Source organism: Vipera berus, assembly GCF_964194415.1.
Source record: "Vipera berus genome assembly, chromosome: 2".
In the NCBI taxonomy this organism is placed as follows: domain Eukaryota; kingdom Metazoa; phylum Chordata; class Lepidosauria; order Squamata; family Viperidae; genus Vipera; species Vipera berus.
Genome location: NC_138203.1, coordinates 8,425,530 through 8,450,248, shown reverse-complemented (window position 1 = coordinate 8,450,248; position 24,719 = coordinate 8,425,530). Strand labels below are relative to the sequence as shown.

The window sequence follows — 24,719 nt, the reverse complement described above, 5'->3', positions numbered from 1 at the left end:
TATGAGCCAGCAGTGTGCTGCAGCTGCCAAAAAAGCCAACACAGTGCTAGGCTGAATTAACAGAGGGATAGAATCAAGATCAAGTGAAGTACTAATACCACTTTACAATGTTTTGGTAAGGCCACACCTGGAATACTGCATCCAGTTTTGGTCACCACGATGTAAAAAAGATGTCGAGACTCTAGAAAGGGTACAGAGAAGAGCAACAAAGATGATTAGGGGGCTGGAGGTTAAAACATATAGGGAACGGTTGCTGGAATTGGGTATGTGTAGATTAACGAAGAGAAGAGTGAAGGGTGACATGATAGCAGTGTTCCAATATCTCAGGGGCTGCCACAAAGAAGAGGGAGCCAGGCTGTTCTCCAAAGCACCTGAAAGCAGGACAAGAAGCAACGGATGGAAACTAGTCAAGGAGAGAAGCAACCTAGAACTAAGGAGAAACTTCCTGACAGTTAGAACAATTAACCAGTGGAACAACCTGCCTCCAGAGGTGGTAAATGCTCCAACACTGGACATTTTTAAGAAGAGACTGGACACTCATTTGTCTGAAATGGTATAAGGTTTCCTGCCTGAGCAGGGGGTTGGACTAGATGACCTCCAAGGTCCCTTCCAACTTCTTTTTCTTCTTCTTCTTCTTCTTCTTCTTCTTCTTCTTCTTCTTCTTCTTCTTCTTCTTATTATTATTATTATTATTATTATTATTATTATTATTATTATTATTATTATACCCGAATACGCCAAGACATACACACACACACACACACACACACACACACACTTATAGATAGATAGATAGATAGATAGATAGATAGATAGATAGATAGATAGATAGATAGATATAGATATCTGTGTGTGTGTATGTATGTGTGTGTATGTATGTATGTATTTATTGCGCTAGGAGCGAGACATCTGTTGCTACCTAGAATTGAACTCTCAACCTTCTGAGTGGGATGTGAGGGTCTTCACCACTAGGCCACCATGCTGCTTTTACATACGAGTACTATGAGTTTCAAAATAAATCTGCAGAAAATTGATGCATCTTTGGCACTCTTGGCAAATTAACCAACCAAATACTCAGGTCTAAACCACAGAGTGCAATCTCTTTCCCTTCCTGGCTCATGAGGGTGTAACAGCCCAGAAGCCCATCCAGGAGAGCTCTGATAATAATAAAAGATGCTGGAGGATCACATTTTCCTTTTATGATTGATTATCCTGCCCAATAGACAAATGATAGGGCTGCGGTGAAGGCCCCAATGTTAGTGCTTGATTGATTTGTACCCTCCAAAATAATAATTGTTCAGGCAGAATCTATCCATGCAATCATTTAGAGTCAATTCTGCCCTAATGGCACTTAATCTATCAATCTAGTTTGATTTATTATGTTTTTCCACATGCAGAGGAAGATTTGTCCAGGAAACCTGACAGGCAGGGCAGGAATTTAGGGCAGTTTCCACCATAATTCTTAGCAGTTGGTATTTAGGTTCTTGACCCTTAATTGTGTAATTAGTTCACAGGTTTGGGGAGAAAGAGCTATGAATAACCCTTTCCTGAATCTAAATTGGCAGCCACCTTCATGCCCACAATTGTTTTCTGTGTTGTTAAGGTGTTTTGTTTGTAATGGATCAAACTCTGAGAATAGGAGAGAATTTCCATATTTTATACCCTGGCAATTAATTTTTAATCCTTTCCTTGCTACAGGAGGTCCTTGAGTTGCCACCATAATGGGGCCTTCCCATTACAGTCGTAAATTGTTGTCAAACTGGTTGTCATTTACGCTAGTAAATTGTGACAGTTGTCAAGCAGATCCTCAAGTTAATGACCATAGATTGGAGCCTCCCATTACGATCGTAAATTGCGATGGTTGTCAAGAGGGTTGTTAAAGCTTGTTTTGCAATGATGGTTAAGCAAATACTGCAGTCATTAAGTGACTCCATATTCACTAGGGGACAGTTTTGCCAAAAAGCCAGAAATAAATGGCTGGTTTACAGCTCAACCATCATAAAACACATACATGATTGTAAGATGTAGGAAATGCCTGGTTGCTGAGCGCCTGAAATGTGGTCATGTGACCATGGGGGGGGTGTGTCACCCTGACCATCAGAACTTCAAGCCCAGGTCATAATTTCCCCCCACCCCCCAAAAATCGGTGCATCGTAACATTGAATCGTTGCTAAGTGACTGGTTGTAAATCAAGGACCTCTACATTAGCTTAAATGGCAATTAAACTTTTGGAAAGGAATTAACATTGAACACATGAGGATCATTTGATGTACTTTGTATTTTTTGTTTTAGTTTTGGGTTAAAAATGCCACTAATTCCTTTCTTGTGACTTTCAGAATGGACACAACGGTGTTCGAATGCAGCCAGCTCTTGACAGTAAGTAGATGAAATCTTAGCTCTCTGTATTCAAAAGTTTTTAATGGCTTCTGCATGTCATCCATGCCTGTGTTTTTCCCCCTTGTATTGGCAAAAAGGTGGGCTGATTTGCTGCCCAAATCTCCCCACCCCACCTCCTCAGTAGGTTACAGTTCCATGTCTCCATTTACTTTTTACTTTTTCCTCATCACCTAGTTGCATTACTTTAAAAATATTATAAAGCTCATTGTGAAGACTGTCTTGCTGCAGGCTAGAAGCTGATGTTTTCAGGGTGAGAGAAGGAATCCTACCATAGCAGAAACACATCTTCTTTTAAAAAAAACACAAGTTCTTATTGGCGCAAATCATTGGATATATTTCAATTTTTCTGTCCCCACCTGTCTCTGCTGCCCAAACAAAATTCACTCCATGGTTTTGCTGGGGCAGTTTCAACCCTTCTCTGAATACCTTTTCCCAACTTTGCAGCTCCTTCGACCGTTCCCACGTCAAAGCTGGAAACCTCTCCTCCATCACTACCTGCCAAAGGTCCTTCGTTGCCGAGCACCACAGCACCCACCTCTTTGCTTCTGCCTTCAGCACCTTCTCACACAGCAGCACTTCCATCCAGTGACTTGGCCAACAGCTCCCTCTCTCAATTAAGCAGGTACGGTAGAAGATTGGGGGAGGTGGGGGAAAGGTTTTGTGAGCAGTCGTCAGGCTTCAAAAACTTAAGGAATACACATTGTGATTATTCCTAGCCTAGCAGATTCCTTTATTGCTCCTCAGCTCTAGACAGAATCTTGCCAAATGAAAGCATCTAGCACCGTGATGGCGAACCTATGGCACGCGTCCCACAGGTGGCACGCAGAGCCCTCTCTGTGGGCACATGCACCGTCGCCCCAGTCCTAAGCCTTCAGCTGGGTTTTATAAAACCTTTAAGCCGGGGGTGTCAAACTCAATTTCATTGAGGGCCGCATCAGCATTGCGGTTGCCCTCAGGGGGCTGGGTGGGTGTGGCCTACTGGGTGGGCGTGGCTAGAGCGTGTGGCCTACTGGGTGGGCGTGGCCAGCTCTACATCGTTCGCATCAAGGGTGCCTATGGGGGCCTGGGCAGGAGTGGGACAGATCTGAGGGTCTCTGGCAGAAGGAGGGTCTCTGGGCCAGGGCCAAGGCAGTGGGGGCCGTTCCCTCACTGTTTCCAGGATGGCTTCGCGGGGCGCATGAAACCACTTCACGGGCCGGATCCGGCCCCCGGGCCTTGTGTTTGACATGTCTGCTTTAAGCTTTAGGCCTCCAACGCTGTTTGCAAAAAAAAAAAAGGTTCAATCAATCAATGAATTTCAACTTCTCGCAGGAAAAAAAAAGATCTTGCAAAGTTGGAATTGATTGATTGAACTTTTTAGTCCCAGCCAGTCTGCTGTTACCACCGCAGACACGCCCACCCAATGGGGCGCACCCACCCGGCAACCGCAGACACACCCACCCAATGAGGCACACCCACCCAATTGGCCACACCTACCCGGCACCCGACGATACGTAAGTGAGTTTTGGGTTGCAGTTTGGGCCCTCAGTCTCTAAAAGGTTCGCCATCACTGATCTAGCACATATACAGTACCCTGGGAAGTATTAGCGAGAGCCGTCTTCACTCTCTTTCATATAAACTGCATTGTCTCTTGGTGCTCTGGAATGCAGTCTCTCCTTTCTGGAGATCTGAAGAAGAAAGGAAAGGAAAGGAAAGGAAGGGAAAGGAAAGTCTCAAAAACCAAGAACTACACATTGTGGTTATTGTTCCTCACCTGTAGACAGCATCTTGCCAAACTAAAGCATGCTGCAGCCCCGTAAAGCAAATAGTCTGGGAACTTAGGGAGGAGCCATCTTCACCTTCTTTTCTCTCACACAAGCTATCTAAACTGCATTGTCTCTTGCTTCTCCTCCTGAGAATGCAGGCCACATTCCAGCCCATATTAGCTATGGAGCAGAGAGTGTCCTGAAGATCCAGATAAGTTAGCAGCTTATTTCATTGTTAAAGTGTTCCATCCTGCTAAGGCTCAGGATGAAGAATGAATCAGAATTGCCTTCTTTTTGGGGTTGGCCTGGCACTGGTGAGAAGAACAAGGAAGAAGATGATCTTAGCAGCTTCTTGAGCCTAGGGCCGTGACGGCGAACCTTTTAGAGACCGAGTGCCCAAACTGCAACCCAAAACCCACTTGTGTATCGTCGGGTGCCGGGTGGGCGTGGCCCATTGGGTGGGTGTGGCTGCGGTGGTAACGGCAGACTGGGTGGGACTAAAAAGTTCAATCAATCAATTCCAGCTTTGCGAGATCTTTTTTTTCCCCGCGAGAAATTGTAAATTGATTGATTCATTGAACCTTTTTTCTTTTTTTTTGGCACACGGCGGCGGAGGCCTAAAGCAAAAAAGGTTTTATAAAACCCAGCTAAAGGCCTAGGACTGGGATGACGGCACGCGTGCCCACAGAGAAGGCTCTGCATGCCACCTGTGGCGCACATGCCATAGGTTCGCCACCACAGGCCTAGGGGCACCCAGAATCCCCAGTAATTGGAAGTGCCATTTGGCTAGGGAAATTCTGACAACTAAAGCATTTGGGTGACTTCAGGCCAATCACTAGGAGACTGTAAGTTCTAATTCTGCCTTAAGACATGAAAGCCACCTGAGGAACTTTGGGCCAGTTATCAAGAGACAATGACTTCTATTCCTGTCTTAGCAACAAAAGCCTTGGTGGAGCAGTAGGCTAATGCCTCCTTAAGTAACACCAGCTGCCTGCAATTAGTGCAGGTTCAAGTCCCACCAGGCTCAAGGTTGACTCAGCCTTCCATCCTTCCGAGGTAGGTAAAATGAGGACCCAGATTGTTGGGGGCAATAAGCTGACTTTGTAATAATGCTGCTTGGGGGGACGGGCGCGAAAGCCCTAATAAGCAGGCATATACATAGAATGAAGGCTTTTGCTAAGCACATTGGTTTGTGCTTAAAATTGTAAGCTGCCCTGAGTCTTCGGAGAAGGGCGGGATATAAATGGGATTAAAAAAAAAAGCCATCTGGATGACTTTGGGCCAATCACCAGAAGACAGTGAGTTTTAGTTCCACCTTAGCCATGAAAGCTGGCTGGGTGACTGGGTCAATCCCTGAGGAGATGGTGAGTTCTAGTCCCGCCTTAGGCGTGATAGCCAGCTGGGTGACTTTGGGCCAGTCCTTGAGGAGATGGTGAGTTCTACTCTCAACTTATGCACGGACAAAGGCCAGCTGAGTGACTTTGGGCCAATCACCATGAAGCTGTGAGTTATAGTCCTACATAAGGCATGAAACCTGACTGGATGACTTGGAGCCAGTTACTCGCTCTTGGTCGAATCCACTTTGCAGGATTGTTGTTGTGAGGAAAAAGAGCCGGTGGAAGACAATACGATCAACATCTTGAGATGATGAGGATCATCATAATAATAATGATTAAAAAAAATAAAAAGGTGGGGTATTAAAATAACTTCATTCATTCTTTGGAGGTCTGGGACCAGCAATATTGAGCCCATAAATCTTCGGTAGCTTAAGCTTACAGGAGGCAGGCAGACTTACGTGTGGCAGATTTTTTCTGAAGCTCTCTAACTGACACTATAGCAGTGATGCGAACCTTTTAGAGACCGAGTGCCCAAACTGCGACCCAAAACACACTTATGTATGATCGGGTGCTGGGTGGGTGTGGCCAATTGGGTGTGTGTGCCCCATTGAGTGGGCGTGGCTGCGGTGGTAACGGCAGACTGGGTGGGACTAAAAAGTTCAATCAATCGATTCCAACTTTGCCAGATCTTTTTTTTCCCCAGCAAGAAGTTGAAATTGATTGATTGATTAACCTTTTTTTTTTTGCACATGGCGGCGGAGGCCTAAAGCGAAAAGGTTTTGTAAAACCCAGCTGAAGGCCTAGGACTGGGGCAACGGCACACGTGCTCACAGAGAGGGCTCTGCGTGCCATCTGTGGCACGCGTGCCATCGGTTCGCCACCACGGTTCTGTAGGATTCTTGACTTTGAGGGAGAACAGAGACTGGAACGTTTTTTGAGAGGCTTAGGTAAGAATTAACCAAATGTCAAATAACGGTTGTTTTTGGTTTCTCTTCAGTTCTCTATCAGATCATCAAAGCAGCCTCTCTTCTGCCTCGTCACATACGGTGAGTCCTCTTGATGAGTCAAAAGGTAGTCGTTGACGTACAACAATTCGTTTGGTGACCGTTCAAAATTAGAATGGCAGTGAAAAAAGGGACTTACGGCCATTTCTCACACTTAACGACCGTTGCAGCATCCCCATGGCCACGTGATTTACATTCGGATGCCTGACAACTGACTCATATTTATGACGGTCGCGGTGTCCTAGGGTCATGTGATCCCCTTTTTTTCACCCTTGTAACATGCAAAGTCAGTGGGCAAGCCAGATTCGCTTAACAACCGTACGACTGACTTGGAACAATGCCAGTGATTCATTTTAACAACGGTGACAAGAAAGATGATAAAATGGGGCAAAATTCTCTTAACAAATGTTTCACTTAGCAACAGAAATTGTGGGCTCAACTGTGGGCGTAAGTTGAGGACTACCTATATCCTGCTTAATTTCACAGAAAATGTGTGTCTTTGCGGCGTCTTTTAGGCAGAGATATTCAACTTTGGCAACTTTTAAGATCTGTGGGCTTCTACTGCCCATGCTGGCTGAGGAATTTTGTCCTAAAGTCCTAAAGCTGCCGAGGGTGGACACCCCTGCTCTAGGGTAGAACCTCTTGTAACTAAAACTTAGTTGTACTGTGTTATTTTAAAACTTGCAAAAATAGTACCAAAATATTGTCAGCTTTAGGTTACCACAGCAGCTTAGGATTCCAAAGATTTGGGAGAGACTTTGGTCTTCTACCTCCCCATTCATTTGCTTATAATATCTGCGAAGCTTGAGATACGAACCAGTGAAGAGTAAATCTGGGGAGAGTAAGGTAGCCCTTGACGTACAGCAGTTCGTTTAGTGACCGTTCAAAGTTACAACAACCCTTAAAAAAGCGACCTGTGACCGTTTTTTTTTTATACTTAACGACATTTGCAGTATCCCCACGTTCACATAAAATTCGGATGCTTGGCACCTGGCATGACCATTGCAGTGTCCCGGGGTCGTGTGATCCCCTTTTCCGATCTTCTGATGATGTTACCCCCTTAAGTAACACCAGCTGCCTGCAATTAGTACAGGTTCGAGTCCCACCAGGCTCAAGGTTGACTCAGCCTACCATCCTTCCGAGGTAGGTAAAATGAGGACCCAGATTGTTGGGGGCAATTAAGCTGACTTTGTAATAATGCCGCTTGGGGTGTGTGTGTGAAAGCCCTAATAAGCAGGCATATACATAGAATGAAGGCTACTGCTAAGCTTGTAAGCCGCCCTGAGTCTTCGGAGAAGGGCGGGATATAAATGGAATTAAAATAAAAAAAAATAAAAAATAGTTGGGTCATGAAATGTCTGCAAGAAAACAACCAAGCTCAGAGAGCACCAAGGATCCCCACCCACCTTCGTGTCATTTGTTGATGAAGCTCACAGCTTCCTTTGCTGCCATCTCCTTTGTTCCAGTTTTAACCTCACACCTCTGCTTTTTTTTTTCCTTTCCAGCACAACAACGTTGAGAATGCCACTGCGCTCCAGCCCTCCAACTCTTTTCCGGTGGCTGCAACCATGTCTACCACCTCTTCGGCCACCAGCATGGCCAGCACCACCAACAGCCTCGGCCTGAACGCGACCAGCGTCTCTCTGCCAATTCCCACCAGCCGGCCAGCTCCTTTGGTGTCTTCAGGTTCGCAATCTTAACAGGTTGCATGGCTGTAGCAAGAGAGGATTTGAGCCTGCAGGTCTGCCCATGAGAGACCTTGAGCGTTGGGGGACCAAAAAAAAAAAAGGTTGCCTTTTCTAAAAAAAGACTGGCTTTTTTAAAAGCATGCTTTGCACAAGGCCTACGAAATAAAAAATTGCCTGGCTTTTTAACGTCTGAAAATATTTGAAATTCCTACACGTAAGGGTTAAGTAGCCACAACCACCACCGAGAAGGCTACCCTCCCGATTGTGAGAAAGCAGAATGGAATCCGTATGATTCCCCCTTCCCTTACCAGACTATTTCCATTTATTCGAAAAATTAATCACGGAAATAGGATGAGGTTCATAGAGAAGTTATTGGTGATTGAACCTCCGGTACAGGATTTCTTTTTCAGAAGATGTTGCTTCCTGCTTTGGGCAGGAAGTACTGAATTCAGATCCAAAGATTTGGGATGTTTGTTCCAAAGATTGATGAAAGTTGTCGTTTGAGGTTTTTCAGCATAAACTTTGTCATCCGAAGCAGAGAAAGTAGCTTGCAAAATCTTTTTAACCTTGCATAGGAAGTTCTGGCAGCCTTTAACAGAAATAATTGCATTTTTTTTGTTTCAATTTTCACAGGGTGAACTTCCTTTTCAGCAAAATCCTTCTGCCTCTTAATTGATTTTGATCATGCTCAGTTAATACAGTGCAGGTAGTCCTCAGCTTACAACCATTCGTTTAGTGACAGTTCAGAGTTACAACGGCACTGGGAAAAATGACCTAGGACCGTTTTTCATACTTAACCATTGCAGCATCCCCGTGGGCACGTGATGAAAACTCAGGCGCTTGTCAACTGACTCATATTTACGATGGTTGGTTGCAGTGCCCCACGGGCCACCTGATCCCCTTTTGACCACCCAGGTTCAATGGGGAAGCCAGATTCACTTAACAACCGTGTCACTAATTTTAACAACTCCACTGATTCGCTCAACAGCTGTGGCAAGAAAGGTTGTACAATGGGGCAAAACTCACTTAACACCCCGTCTCACCTAGCGGCAGAAACTTTGGGCTCACTGGTGGTCGTAAGTCGAGGATTACTTTTGTATTCTCAATTGTCTAAATTTCAAGGAGGTTTTCTGCTTTTGGTTTTCTCTAAGACACATTTTAATTCTGTTTTCAATCCTGTTTCGGGCTCGCTCGGACAGCCTTGGTCGTGCTTGTTAATGACCTCGGCAGAGCTGGGGATGTCAGGGGTGGATCTATCTTTCCCTTCCTTGACTTCTCAGTTGCCTTTGATATGAGTGATTACGGTATCCTGAGCTGGGCCTGGAGATGGCTCTGCATTCAATCAATGATGGGGGTGGGGATGGAGAGATTCTTCCCTAGGCTCTGTGGGCTGCTGTAGGGATCTGCTCTCCCACCCACCCCTCTTATTCAATATGTGCGTGAAATCATTGGCCCAAAAGTGCTATCTCCAAAAGGCAACCGGACTTCCTTGGTTTTTGTTCTTTGAAAACATTTTTCCCCCTAAAGAATTTTATTGACTTTGATAGGGTTAGGTATAAAATAGGATCGGGTTAGGGATTAGGCTTTAGGGTGGGGTTGGGAATCAGGATTGGGGTTGGGATTAGGACAGGGTTGGGATCAACACTGGGGTTATCCCCCAATAACACTTTCATTCTTTAGCAAACAAGCTATTGTCCGGGTACATATGTTCAATTAACAATAGTTACTATAGTAATAGATAACTGTAGAAAATGTCATAAACAATAATCAAAAACAGTATCAGTTACTCATTCTTACTAGTACATATTCCAAATAACACACCACATTCATTTGTCACTAGTTCCTTTTCCTAACCATTGGTAAAAATTACCCCATGTTCTCTAGTAAACTGAATCTTCTTTCTCTTTAAACTCTAACCTCAGTCTATCCATTTCTGCACATTCTAAGGTTTCTTTAAGTAAAACCCTAATTTTGCCTCTCATCCAGGAAGCTTCTACAGTTCATCCAAGAACTGAAGAAGCTTCTTCGATGAGAAGTCCAATGTTCTAAATAACAGTCAGAACAATTAACCAGTGGAACAACCTGCCTCCAGAGGTGGTGAATGCTCCAACACTGGAGGTTTTTAAGAAGAGACTGGACAGCCATTTGCCTGAAATGGTATAAGGTTTCCTGCCTGAGCAGGGGGTTGGACTAAATGACCTCCAAGGTCCCTTCCAACTACTTCTTCTTCTTCTTCTTCTTCTTCTTCTTCTTCTTCTTCTTCTTCTTCTTCTTCTTCTTCTTCTTCTTCTTCTTCTTCTTCTTCTTCTTCTTCTTCTTCTTCTTCTTATTATTATTATTATTATTATTATTATTATTATTATTATTATTATTATTATTATTATTATTATTATTATTATTATTATTATTATTATTATTATTATTATCCCAAGAAAGTAATAGTTGCCTTTTGGGGGGGAAAAGGCACCTTTGGGACAACCATGACCTGGAGGCTTGAGAGTCTCCAGAGACATGAAACCATTGGGTGAAGTCATCCACTTATTTGGGGTTCGGTATCTTCAGTATGCCGATGATACCTAATTATATATTTTGACCCCCCCAGTGCCAGTTAGGTGGGGCTGTCAAGTTTCTCTCCCACTGCTTGGAGACTTTGCTAGTTTTGTAAAGGGAGGAACTGTCTCCAACTGAAACCTCCCAAATGGTTTTGGATGTTTGGGCCATTCAGGACTGGGGACATTCTATCTCTGACCTTGGATGGAATACAGGTAGTCCTCAACTTACAACCACTCATTTAGTGAACATTCAAAGTTACCGTAGCACTGAAAATGTGACTTAGGACTGTTTTTCACACCTTAGGTTAACTCTTGCAGCATCCCTATGGTCACATGATCAAAATTCAGATGCTTGGCAACTGAACTCATATTTATGACGGCTGCAGTGTCCCTTTTGGCGGCCTTCTGGCAAGCAAAGTCAGTGGGGCAGGCCAGGTTCACTTAACAACCGTGCTACTAACTTAACAGTTGCAGTGGTTGACTTAACAGCTTTGGCAAGAAATAGGGCAAAAGTCACATAACAACTCTCTCACTTAGCAACAGAAATGTTGGGCTCAGTTGTGGTCGTAACTTGAGGACTACCTGTAGGGTTCTTCATTCACGAATGGTGCACAAATGTGGGGTTCTTCCTGGACTTGCAGCTGTCGCCTGAGCGGGTGGCAGCTGTGGCCAGGAAAGACTTTGCACAGCTTTATCTGATGTGCCAGTTGTGCTCCTCTCTTAATTGGGAAGTCTTTCTGACAATAAGGGCAGCTAACAACAATAAAATACAAGTAAAATACAAATATGAAAATTAAAATTAAACTGTATCTATAGCCCCAACAACAACCAATAAAAATAAAAACCTTAAAACCATTTTAAAAAACCCCTTATCATCAGTCCAGGTCGGCCTGTTGGAAAAGAAATGTCTTAAGGTCACAACGAAAGGACCGGAGGTCTGGGGTCATCCGGAGCTCCAGGGGAAGCTGATTCCACAGGGCAGGTGCCCCCACAGAGAAGGCCTGCCCCCTGGGGGTCGCCAGCCGACATTGTCTGGCCGACGGTACCCTGAGGACACCCTCTCTGGGAACAGACAGTCCTGCAGGTATCCCAGGCCCAAGCCATGTAGGGCTTTATAGGTAAGAACCAGCACCTTAAATCTCACCCGGAGGGCAACCGGTAACCAATGCAGCTCACGCAGGAGGGGTGTAATATGGGAGTATCGGGATGCTCCCATCACAACCCGCGCGGCCGCATTCTGCACCAGCTGGAGCCTCCGGGTGGTCTTCAAGGGCAGCCCCATGTAGAGAGCATTGCAGTAATCAACACGGGAGGTAACGAGCGCATGAGTGACTGTACGTAAAGCATCCCGGTCACCTCGTGGCTTGACTACTACAATGCACTTTATATGAGGGGTTGCCCTGGAAAACCACCCAGAAGCTTCAAACTGGTTTAGCGTGCAGTGGCACAAAAAGGGTGGGAGAATGCAAATTCTTGCAATTTCTCTTCCAAGTGTGATTCAAGGAGTTTTATTTATAAATCCTTACAAGGGTAGGTTCTTGAGGAACCCTCTATCTGCCCAGCTGCTTTAGAATAACAGAGTTGGAAGGGCCTTTGGAGGTCTAGTCCAACCTTTCTCAAGCAGGAGACTATACCTTTTCAGACAAATGACTGCCCAGTCTCTTCTTAAAAACCTCCAGTGTTGGAGCATTCACAGCTTCTGGAGGCAGGTCGTTCCACTGATTGATTGTTCTCACTGTCAGGAATTTTCTCTTTAGTTCCAGGTTGCTTCTCTCCTTGATTAGTTTCCATCCGTTGTTTCTTGTCCTGCTTTCAGGTGCTTTAGAGAATAGGTGGACCCACCCCCCTCTTCTTTCTGTCAGTCCCTCAGATATTGGAAGACTGCTATCGTGTCACCCCTAGTCCTTCCTTTCATTAAACTAAAAGGTAAAGGTTCCCCCGCACATGCATGCTAGTCGTTTCCAACTCTAGGGGCCAGTGCTCATCTCCGTTTCAAAGCCAAAGAGCCAGCGCTTGTCCGAGGACGTCTCCGTGGTCATGTGGCCGGCATGACTAGACGCCAAAGGCGCACGGAACGCTGTTACCTTCCCACCGTAGTGGTCCCTATTTTTCTACTTGCATTTTTACGTGCTTTCGAACTGCTAGGTTGGCAGAAGCTGGGACGAGTAACCGGCGCTCACTCTGTTACGCGGCACTCAGGATTCGACCCGCCAAACTGCCGACCATCTGATCGACAAGCTCAGCGTCCTAACCCACTGAGCCACCGCGTCCCTTCATTAAACTAGACATACCCAATTCCTGCAACTGTTCTTTATATGTTTTAGCCTCCAGTCTCCTAGTCATCTTGGTTACTCTTCTCTGCTGCTATCATGTCACCCTTAGTCCTTTGAACCAGCAACTTTGGCCTGCTTCCCAAGCTCCTCCAATTGAACAATGCTCACCTCTTGGGATTAAGGAAGCACGCCTTCTCTGTAAGAGTGCCTGTCTCCTGGCCTTTAACTAACTTTGAAAGGGATCTTGGGGTCCTAGTGGACAATCACTTAAATAGGAGCCAACACAGTGCTAGGCTGCATTAACTGAGGGACAGAATATAATACCACTTTACAATGCCTTGGTAAGGCCACACTTTGGTCGCCATGCTATAAAAAAGTTGCTGAGACTCTGGAAAGAGTGCAGAGAAGAGCAGCAAAGATGATTAGGGGACTGGAGGCGAAAACATATGATGCACAGTTGCTGGAATTGGGTATGTTTAGTTTCATGAAGAGAAGGACTGGGGGTGATATGATAGTAGTCTTCCAAAATTTGAAGGGTTGCCACAAAGAAGAGGGAGTCAAGCTGTTCTCTAAAGCACCCGAAGGCAGAACAAGAAAAAAATGGATGGAAACTAATCAAGGAGAGAAGCAACTTAGAACTAAGGAGTAATTTCCTGACAGAACAATTATTTATTAATTATTTATTAATTTAATTTCTATACCGCCCTTTTCCTGAAGGACTCAGGGCGGTGTACAGGGCAATAAATACAATAAAAATACAATTTACAAAAGTTAAGATAAGAATTAAATACAAAGCCCAATTACAATAAAAATTAATTAAAATTAATATTAAAATACCCCAAACCCATCAGACCAGGCCGGCTTGTTCAAATAAGTAAGTTTTCAGGTCACGGCGGAAGGAGCGAAGGTCAGGAGCTGTCCGGAGCTCAACCGGTAAACGATTCCAAAGGTCCGGTGCGCCCACAGAGAACGCCCTCCCCCTGGGGGTCGCCAGCCGACACTCTGACCGGTGGCACCCTGAGGAGGCCCTCTCTGTGGGAGCGCACTGGACGAAGGGAAGTTGATGCCAGCAGCAGGTGCTCCCGTAAGTAATCCGGACCCATGCCATTTAGGGCTTTATAGGTCACCAGCACCTTGAATCTCACCCGGAGGGCAACTGGAAGCCAATGCAGCTCGCGGAGCAGAGGTGTTACATGGGAGTATCGGGAGACCCCCAACACAACTCATGCAGCCGCATTCTGCACCAGTTGAAGCCTCCGAGTGGTCCTCAAGGGCAGCCCCATGTAGAGAGCATTGCAGTAGTCTAAAAGAGGTCACGGGCGCATGAGTGACTGTACGCAGGGCATCCCCGTCCAGATAGGGTCGCAACTGGCGCACCAGGCGAACCGGGGCAAAGGCCCCCCCCTAGTCACCGCTCCTATATGATCTTCCAGGGAGAGCTGTGAATCTAGGAGGACACCCAAGTTGCGAGCCCTAAATTAATCAGTTTGAACAGCCTGCCTGCCAAAGTTGTAGATGTTTCAACACTGGAGGTTTTCAAGAAGAGACCGGACAGCCACGTCTGCATAGGATAGGTATAGGATCTTCTGTCAGAGGGTTGGACTAGAAGACCTGCAAGGTTCCTTCCAGCTCTGTTATTCTGTTAAGTAGGAAGGGTGTAGCCTCTTTTATGTGACCAGGTGTGTGTCTGTCACAGGCCTGTTTTACCATCTTTGCTGCTCCTTTAATTGCCATTTTGTTCTTATCTTTTTAATTCTCAACATTCGTTCTCTTGTGAACCATCCAGAGTGTGCACAAATGGAATAAAATAAACAAATTTCACACTGCGTAATCCAATTCCATTGTCATTAGTTATAAATTTAGCAACAGAAGCCTCCATAATGGATGGTGGAAGTAACTTTCTATGATGAGTTTGAAAGCAGAGGCAGTCCTCGACTTACAAACATTCATTTGGTTTGAAGTTACAACAGTGCTGAAAAAAGTGACCTATGGCCCTTTTTCACACTTAACGACCATTGCAGCATCACCGTGTTCACGTGATCAGAACTCAGATGCTGACTCATACCTATGACGGTTGCAGTGTTCTGGGGGGCCACACCATCTCTTTTTGCGACCATCTGACAAAGTCAGTCGGGAAGCCAGATTCACTTAACGACCGTATGATTAACTTTTAAGAACTGCAGTGATCTGCTTAAGAACCATAGCAAGGAAGGTCGTAAAATGGGACAAAGCTCACTTTGCCACTGTCTTACGTAGTGATGGAAATTTTGGGCTCAATTGTGGATGCAAGTTGAGGACTACCTGTAGCGGGCTTTATTTGATGGTCGACAAAGGATCTCCCGACATGTAACCAATGAGATTCCCCCTACCAACGGTTGTTAAGTGAAGAATGCAGCTTCTCAGTTGCTTTTAAACTGTCAGCGGTTGGATCCGAGAAGACGTCCGATCAAAGGAAAGAGCAAAACACAAAGCAGCAGGGAAGGGAGGATCAAGTTGGACAGGGGTCTGAGAACAAAGTGATCCACTGGTCTCTTCTTGCTTGCCTCAACCTCTTCTTCATTCTGTCTTTGCCTGCTGTGACTTAACTCTTAAGCTTTTTCGAAACCAGGATGTGACCGTTTGACGCCGTCTGCCTCTTCTTTTCCCATCTGCTAAGGGTGTGTGTGTGTTGTTGTTTTTTTTTAAAAAAGGTGTTTCTTTTGATTTGCAGGCAAAGCACCCCCCAACCTGCCCCAAGGTGTACCACCCTTGTTACATAACCAGTATTTTGTGGGACCTGGAGGACTTCTGCCTGCCTACCCAGTAAGCCAATTTCCTTGTTCCTGCCTCTCTCTTTTGTCTTGCCTGTTACCTCTGAAGCACCAGCTATGGAGAGGGCTTTGGGGTGGAGGTGGGTGGCCCCTGTCCTTTCCTGGCCACTCGGTTGTAAAAATCCTAGCACAATTTGGTCTACGGGGCTTGCGTATGAAGCCTCGGTGAGATCCATTCTGAACTTCAGGTACAAGGCCCCGTGGTCTGCCCTACATGTGGAGGTCACTTTGGCGTGGCTTTTGACGTAGAGTCAGTGTAGAAGAATATACCTGTACCAGGATAATGTGGTAGGATCCAGTCTGAATCGGTCACAGGGACCGAAGATTTATTCTTCCAAGCTTTCAGATTCGTACTAGAGCCCTTCCTCGGGGAACGTCTCTCTCCTCTCTCTCTCTCTCTCTCTCTCTCTCTCTCTCTCTCTCTCTCTCTCTCTCTCTCTCTCTCTCTCTCTCTCTCTCTCTCTCTCTCTCTCTCTCTCTCCTTTCTCTCCTCTGTCCTCTCCCCTCTCTCCTTTCTCTCTTCTTTCTCTCCTCTCTCTCTCTCTCTCTCTCTCTCTCTCTCTCTCTCTCTCCTTTCTCTCCTCTGTCCTCTCCCCTCTCTCCTTTCTCTCTTCTTTCTCTCCTCTCCTCTCTCTCTCTCTCTCTCTTTCTCTCCTCTCTCTCTCTCCCCCCTCCCTCTCCTCTCCCCCCTCTCTCTCCTCTCTCCCTCTTTCCTTTCTCTCTCCTCTCCTCTCTCTCCTCTCTCTATTTATCTCCTCTCCCCCCCTTTCTCTCCTCTCCTCTCTCTCTCTCTCTCTCTCTCTCTCCTTTCTCTCCTCTGTCCTCTCCCCTCTCTCCTTTCTCTCTTCTTTCTCTCCTCTCCTCTCTCTCTCTCTTTCTCTCCTCTCTCTCTCTCCCCCCTCCCTCTCCTCTCCCCCCTCTCTCTCCTCTCTCCCTCTTTCCTTTCTCTCTCCTCTCCTCTCTCTCCTCTCTCTATTTATCTCCTCTCCCCCCCTTTCTCTCCTCTCTCCTCCTCTCTCTCCCTCTCCTCTCCTCTCCCCCCTTTCTCTCCTCTCTCCTGTCCTCTCTCTCCCTCTTTCCTTTCTCTCTCCTCTCTCTCCTCTCCTCTCTCCCTCCTCTCTCTCTCCTCAATCTATTTATCTCCTTTCTCTCCTCTCCTCTCTCTCTCTCTCCTCTCTTTCTCTCTCCTCTCTCCTTTCTCTCCCTCTCCCCAGAACACATTCGTTGAGTTGTTCCACACATATAAAAATGTAGTAAATAAATACAAGGTGTAGAACAGCCCCGGTGCACACATTCTGTAGAGAGAGGTTTCCTCATGATGGGCTTCAGCACCAGCCCCAAAACTTGAAAGAATAAACCTTTGTCCTGGTGACTGACTCAGATTGGATCCTGCAGTCAGTGTAGAGTCTGTTGAGTTGATAATTCTTTTGGTTTGGGATGTGTACATACTGTGGGTTTCTAAGGAAGAAATGCCATGAATTGAATCTGGAGACACGTAGAGCAATTATATTCCTGTCTATTGGTTGTACACTATGGGTCCCTATAGAATTCATAGAACAAATTTAAGAAGAGGAAGCCCTCAGTTCACAAGTAGTCCCTGACCTGAATCTTCTTGGGCAACCCAGAAATCATTTTATTTGCATTGGTTCTTTGGTGATCTCTGAGCTTGGTTGTTTGCTTACAGATGTTTCATTACCCAATTAGGTAACATCATCAGTATTAGAAGAGAGTTAGGTTTGATCTCTGTTCATATACAAGTGAGTTATCCTGTCAGTGTTGGTGGAAGTGTTCTTGGTGGTTCCTTGATAAGGTTGTAGTTCATTGTTGGGTCCTCGGTGCGGTCTGAGCTTGGTTGTTTCCATGCAGATGTTTAAGTACCCAGCTAGGTAACTTCATCAGTGATAGAAGGGAGTGAGGTTTGTGGAGGGGAGGAGATGATGGAGTACTGGCAGGTCCTTGGTGTTCTTTGAGCTTGATAGTTTTCTTCTTCTTTTTTGTAATATTTTATTTATTTTCTAATTTTACATTTAAGTCTTTAAAAAGCAACGTGGTGGCTGGGTTAATCGATGATTCAATAGCATACAAAAATCTTTAGTACAAATCTCAACCAACCACATTAAATATTTCGTCTCTTTTTCCCTTAATATCTACTGTCTCATATTTGAATTAATATAGTTCTTATTATATCATTTGAGTAAAAATAGCATTATTGCATTTATCAATAAATGTTTAGCTTATACATATCCTAGTTGCTTTTACATTCAATCTTTATAGACAATGTCCTGTTATTAGTTTTTCCCAATTTTTTAGTTTCCGATCAATATTTAAATTTAACATTTAATATTTATAATTTCCAAGTTTTAGGTAACCAAAGTTTCCTTTATCTCAATTCATAAAAGGTAAAGGTAAAGGTTCCCCCGCACATGCGTGCTAGTCGTTTCCGACTCTAGGGGCCGGTGCTCATCTCCATTTCAAAGCCGAAGAGCCAGCGCTTGTCTGAGGATGTCTCTGTGGTTGTGTGGCTGGCATCACTAGACGCCAAAGGCGCACGGAACGCTGTTACCTTCCCACCGTAGTGGTCCCTATTTTTCTACTTGCATTTTTACGTGCTTTCGAACTGCTAGGTTGGCAGAAGCGGGGATGAGTAACAGGCGCTCACTCTGTTACGCGGCACTCGGGATTCGACCCGCCAAACTGCCGACCTTCTGATCGACAAGCTCAGCATCCTGATCCATTAAGCCACCGCGTCTCTTCTCAATTCATAACAAAGTCTAATATTCAAGATACACATCTTATCTATTTGAGTATGTTTTACTTCCCACCATCTTGCATCATCTAGTTAATAATACAATATATTTGTATTATTACAAATAATAATTATTTTCAACTAATTTCCAATGTCTTAAATTTGATGACCAAAATTTCCCTTATTTCAGCATCAGATATTCCTTCTTTCCCCCATTTTTAATTTCCCATCAATATTCAAGTTTAACTTTTAACATTTATACTTCCAAGTTATAATATAAAGTCCTCTTTATATTTATATATATATATATATATATATACACACACACACACACACACGTGTGTGTGTGTGTGCATACACATTTATGTAAATGTACATATATGTGTATATATGCATATGTGTGTATACACATACATTCTACACACACACACACACACACACACACACACACACACACACACAGGAAGGAAATTATCTTTGCTGGTGAGAGGTACCCCAAAGATTTCTTAATTTTGTGATTGTGTGTGTGGTTTTCTTGTCTTTAAACAGATTTATGGTTATGATGATCTTCAGATGCTCCAATCCAGGCTACCTGTGGTAAGTAACATTTTCCAATTATGTTTTTCTCATTTTTACAGATCTTAGATGCCACTCAATCTTAGATGCCACTTTCCATGTGTGTATGTGTGTGTGTATATATATAAATGTACATGGAAAGTGGCATCTAAGATTGAGCATTCCTGTGTCTTTTTCATTGCAAAAACCAGGGTAGCTTTCCAGCCTTTGCAGTTCTTATAATTTTCAATAAAAGCTTGGAAATTGTAGAGGGAGGTGGTCGTGGTTACAACCAGACAAGATTTCTTTTCACACTGCATCTTGACCTTTATGTATCAGTTTTTCCTTCTCACCAAAAGGCTAGATAAAGGAAAGCTGGTGTGTCACATGGTAGCATTCTCACAGTTGTTTCAGCCAGGTGCACTTATTGGGGTTCCAGCCTTTGCATAACAGTTTTTCTGCCTCCTTTATAACGGAATAACAAAGAGTTGGAAGGGGCTTTGGAGGTCTTCTAGTCCAACCCCCTGCTCAGGCAGGAGACCCTATACCATTTAAGACAAAGAGTTGTCCATTCTTGTCTTAGAAACCTCCATTGTTGGAGCACCCACAGCTTCTTGAGGCAAGCTGTTCCACTGGTTAATTGTTCTCACTTTCAGGAAGTTTCTCCTTAATTCCAGGTTGCTTCTCTCCTTGATTAGTTTCCATCTGTTGCTTCTTGTCCTGCCTTCTTCAGGTGCTTTGGAGAATACTTTGATCCCCTCTTCTTTGTGACCCCCTCAAAGATTTGAAGCCTGCTGTCATGTCTTTTTTGTTAAACTAGCCATCACCAAATCCTGCAACCGTTCTTCATATGTTTTAGCCTCCAGGTTTCATTTGTGTGTGTGTGGTACCATTAAGATTCTTTGTAGTTTGACAAGGTTCTCTCCAGCACTGTATTCCATTTGCCTATCAAGAGAGGTTCTTGTGGGTTTTGTGTCTCTGAAAGGTCTCCTGTGTCTGTTCTGTGCAATTTTGTGTTGGTTTGCCATAACATTTATAAGGTAAAATTGAATAAGTAAAAACAAGCCTGCTCTTTTGTTGAAAGTGAAAAGAACCAGAATTGGAGGGGTGGACCTCGGGAGACCTAACTGACCTCTTAGAATGGGAGGACAGGATTGTATTGATAGTCATTGAGTACTGGTGATAAATCACCTTTGTTAGTACCGTGGCAGCTTCAAACAGCCATAAGTCAAGGGCTGCCTGTAAAAGGTGCAAACTGCCGCTCTGTTCTTACCCCTACATTTTCTGGAGGGGGCCGATCCTCAGAACCGGGTTGCAGGTCCCCTTGTTCAGGTCGGTCATAACTTCGAACAATCATTAAGCAACCAGTCTACCTGGATTGCTGTGCCACAAATAATGTTATTGAGAAACTAAAGAGAGCCAGTTTGCTCTAGTGGTTGAGTCACTAGGCTAGAAAATGGGAGTCAGTGAGCTCTAGTCCTGCCTTAGCTATGAGAGTTAGCTGGGTGACTATGAGCCAATCACTAGGAGTCAGTGAGTTCCAGTTGTGCCTCAGGCATGAAAGCCGGCTAGGTGACTTTGGGCCATTCACCAGGAGACGGTGAGTTCTAGTCCCGCTTTAGGCATGAAAGCCAGCTGGGTGACTTTGGGCCAGTCATTCTCTTTCAGTCTAGCTCACCTAATAGGCTTCTTGTTGTGGGGAAAATAGGAACAAGAAGTTGTGTTGGATTTGTTCACTGCCTTGAGTTATTTGTAAAAATAATACAGGCAGGATACAAACATATAATGCAGGGCCAAACGTCCACCTAATAAGTAAGCATTGAACCCCATTCTCTGCTCCTAAGGCCATTTTATCAAAGGCAAAGTGAAGAGTCTCAGAGACAGACTGTTGGAATAAAACCTGCCTGGAGTCCTATATCCAGGTAGTCCTCAACGTACGATCACGATTGAGCCCAAGATTCATGTTGTTAAGTGAGACATTTGTTAAGTGAGTTTTGCCCCATTTTAGGACCTTTCTTGCCAGAGTTGTTAAGTGAATCATTGCAGTTGTTAAGTGACTAACACAGTTGTTAAGTAAATCTGACTTCCCCATTGACTTTGCTTGTCAGAAGGTCACAAAAGGGGGTCACATGACCCCAGGACAGTGCGACGGTCATAAATTTGAGACAGTTGTGAAGCATCCGAATGTAAGTCACATGATGCTGCAATGGTCATAAGCGTGACAAACGATCCTAGGTCACTTTTTGTAAGTTCAGTCGGTCACTAAATGAACGACTAGCTGTCGTTTTCTTTTTAAAAAACTTTTATTACAAAACATTACCTTTCAGAATAAATAAATAAATCAAGGTTTGAACACGTTAAAAACTATTGAAAGCCCAGTGGGTGGAGCTTGGTTCAAAAACGAACCTTAATGCTTTCTTGTGGTTCTACTTTAAAGTTACTCTTAATTTAATCTTTCATTGAATGCAACATTTAATTCAACATTTGTATCATTTGTAAAAATAATAATAAAGGCGGGGCTGAAATAAATAACATAAATAAAATAAATAGGTAAAAATGCACTTTAGATCTTCATTCTCTCGGTCAGTCTGTCCACATAGATGAAATCCACCTGCATTTCATGTCTTGTAAACTCCTGCGTGCACTTATCAAGTCCCTTCTCTTTGAGGAAATTCCCGATGCTGTGGAAATATTTCTTCAGTTGCAACTTGTGCATCCATTCCTCCTTCCTTTTTCCCAGTGTGGTTTTTTCTCCGAGGCACCTCTGGATCCTTTCAGCTTGTGCGTGCAACTTCTCGAGAAACCTAGAATCACAAAACAGTCAGAGAATGTCTCTGGAGATTCTCAATCTTCCAGGTCAGGGCTTTTCAACCAGTGGTACAGGTACCACCTGTGGTACATTGGCACCTGGCAGGTGGTACGCAGCCATCCTACAAAAGTGTTAGCGGAGGAGGGGAATGAGCTGAACCGGTGGCAGCACCGCACAAGCCTGAGCGAGAGACGGCTGGAGCTGCAGGGCTGTCCGGGCTCAGGGGAAGCCCCAGGATCAGCGCCAGGCTCCAGCTGGAGCTCAGCGCTGATCCCAGCACATCTGCCGAGCCCAGAAGAAGCGCCGATCAGCTGGAATGTTGCAGCATCTCCAGGCTTTTGCGATTTACATTCAGATGCTTGGCAACTGATTCATATTTATGACAGTCACAGTGTCCCAGGATCAGGTGAAGTGACCAAAACCTGCTGCAACCACCCAGCGGGGGGGGGGGGGAATAAAAACCAAATGCCCACTCCACCCCACCCCCGCTGCCAATCCTCAACAGAAATGCTCACAACAATGAAAACCTCGGACAGGAGGAAGAGCGCCACTGGGTGGGCAGGCAGGGGGCACTTTTTTCAGTCCCATTGTAACTTCGAACAGTCACTAGGGGAACTATTCTGTCGAGGACTACCTGTACTTCATTACTTTTTTCCCTTTTTTTTTGGGTCATCAGGTTTTTGACCCCTTGCTAGGCAACTGGTGGTACTCGGATGTTGCCATATCCTAAAAGTGGTACAATGGGTGAAAAGGTCGAAAAGCCCTGCTTTTCCAGGTCACGGTTGTCCCAAAGGTGCTTTTTCAAAAAGCAACCGGACTTTGTTTTTCCTTGAAGACGTTTCGCTCCTCATCCAAGAAGCTTCTTCGGCGCTAACTCAACTGAAGAAGCTCCAGAACTAAAGCCAGAACTGAAGAAGCTTCTTGGGTAAGAAACGAAACGTCTTCAAGGAGAAAACAAATGTCCAGTTATTTGATTTTTGAAAACGCACCATTGGGATTTTTTTCGAAAACGTTTCTCTTCTCAGCCAAGAAGCTTCTTCAGTTCTGAAGTACTGATCTGAAGAAGCTTTCCGGATGAGAAGCGAAACGTTTTCGAAGAAAGAAAGAAAATCCAAGATAGTCCAGTTGCCTTTTGGAAAAGCACCTTTGGGAGCTACCTTAACAGGGATGTTGTTGGGAGGGCTGGGAGCAAAATTGGAAAACTTAAGTCTTCCGTCTGCTGCCTTGAGCTCCTGGAGAAGAGCAGGACAAAATTTAACAATAAATTAAATCAGAATCCTTTCTCAAGTGCTTTTGGATGGCTACAACTTTCCCTGTTTTTTTTTAATTTATTAATGATAATTGTGAATCATTGATAAATTATTTACTAAAAATGTCCAGTTGCCTTTTTTTAAAAAAAAAAAAAAGCACCTTTGGGGACGAAACAGTAGGGTTTGAGAGGAAAAAATATTTCATTACTCTTCATTACTCAACCACTTTGTCTCACTCCCTGGATCCCACTATACTACCAGGTAGTTCTCAACTTACGACCCCAATTGAGCCCAAAATAGCTGAGCGAAACATTTGCTAAATGAGTTTTGCTCCATTTGGCGACCTTTCTGGCTCCAGTTGTTAAGTAAATCACCGTCGTAAGTCAAGGACTTACACGTGGAGAAGAAAAAAAACTGACTGACCTTTTTCGCAACGTGGCCTTCCACGCAACCCACAGATGGTCGTCCCTTAAGAGAAGCAAGAAGCCATGAAGTATGTCCAGGACGGCTTTGGTGGCAGCCCGTGGCTGTCGTATTTCGAGGATTTTTATCGGAAAACTGAAGGCTGGCATCTTCCATAGACACTCTGGAGGAAGCTTCGCCTTCATTCCTTTCAGCAGCTCCAGACTCTGCCGGTTGAATCTTTGCTGTTGCAGTTTCAGAAGGTCGCAATTTCGTCCTGAGGCTGGAAGAGCCAGCAGGAGCACCAGGCTGAGCAGCCCCACGGGCACCGTAGTCATTTTGGCTGACATGGAAGGATCCGAAGCGGTCACAGCTCTGGGTTTTGTGACGGTCCCCCTCTGTGGTCCAACAGCACTGAAGAGACCAGCTCTGGCGTCCTCCTTTATGCATTTTGTAGCCCATGTTGCTTTTCATCATTTCTCTCCTGAATTCCCCTGGTTTCACTTTCAGTTTCCAGTTTCTACTTTCAGGGGAGTTTTCACCTCTGATGTAACTTTTGGTGGGGTCGGTAGGACTTAGATCAAGGGTGTCAAACTGCCGGCCCGCGGGCCGGACGCGTCATGCGGAAGCCGCAGCGCCCACCCCATTGCCGGCAACGGCAAACAGCCACAGGATACGTCACGTGACGCCGCGAGTTTTGACACGTCTGGCTGAGACGCTCATAGCTGTGTTCAGGTCACTTTTTCTCTCTTCCAGCTCAGAAAATGATATTTCTTACCCCCCCCCCACTTCCTTCCAACCCAAATACCCCCAACAGCTCTCCTAGGCTGGATGTTTCATTGCCTGCAAGTGCGACACTTGGAGTCTTGCAAACGGCGGAAAGCACACGGTAGAGGCAGTTCTCGACGTCCAAGAGTTGTGCCCCATTTCATGAGCTTTTTTGTCCCAGTTGTTAAGCGAATCGCTGAAGTTACTGTGCAAATCATGCGGTCGTTAATGAATCTGGCTTTCCCCCCCCCCCCCCCCCGACTTTGGAAGGTTAATGGAGGGTGAACCGCATGACCTTGGGAGACGGCAACCGTCATATATTTATTTATTTATTTTAATTCCATTTATATCCCTCCCTTCTCCGAAGACTCAGGGCGGCTTAC

At 44.9% G+C, this 24,719-nt stretch overlaps 2 protein-coding genes across 6 annotated transcripts in view; one reads left to right on the top strand and one right to left on the bottom strand.

The window, feature by feature from the left end:
* UBAP2 (ubiquitin associated protein 2) overlaps positions 1–24,719 on the top strand; it is a 145,781-nt gene that overhangs the window by 100,339 nt on the left and 20,723 nt on the right. For all 5 annotated transcript variants that reach the window (XM_081319242.1, XM_081319241.1, XM_081319243.1 and 2 more), the window contains 6 exons: positions 2,337–2,376; positions 2,842–3,019; positions 6,477–6,525; positions 7,989–8,169; positions 15,707–15,798; positions 19,102–19,149. In XM_081319242.1, the coding sequence (XP_081175368.1) occupies positions 2,337–2,376; positions 2,842–3,019; positions 6,477–6,525; positions 7,989–8,169; positions 15,707–15,798; positions 19,102–19,149 (588 nt within the window). The remainder of the gene's footprint in view (positions 1–2,336; positions 2,377–2,841; positions 3,020–6,476; positions 6,526–7,988; positions 8,170–15,706; positions 15,799–19,101; positions 19,150–24,719) is intronic.
* LOC308662412 (interferon type A1/A2-like) lies at positions 21,404–24,312 on the bottom strand. The gene is made up of 2 exons (XM_081318193.1): positions 23,590–24,312; positions 21,404–21,911 (listed from the first exon to the last, which is right to left on the bottom strand). Exons 1-2 carry the CDS (start codon positions 23,916–23,918, stop codon positions 21,671–21,673), a joined length of 570 nt encoding a protein of 189 aa, XP_081174319.1. The 5' UTR covers positions 23,919–24,312; the 3' UTR covers positions 21,404–21,670.

Excerpts from the sequence above, each read along its gene's own strand:
- LOC308662412 (XM_081318193.1), bottom strand. The coding sequence starts at position 23,918 with ATGTCAGCCAAAATGACTACGGTGCCCGTGGGGCTGCTCAGCCTGGTG. Across the intron at positions 21,912-23,589 it reads AAGGCCACGTTGCGAAAAAG|GTTTCTCGAGAAGTTGCACG; the intron begins GTCAGTCAGTTT and ends TTGTGATTCTAG.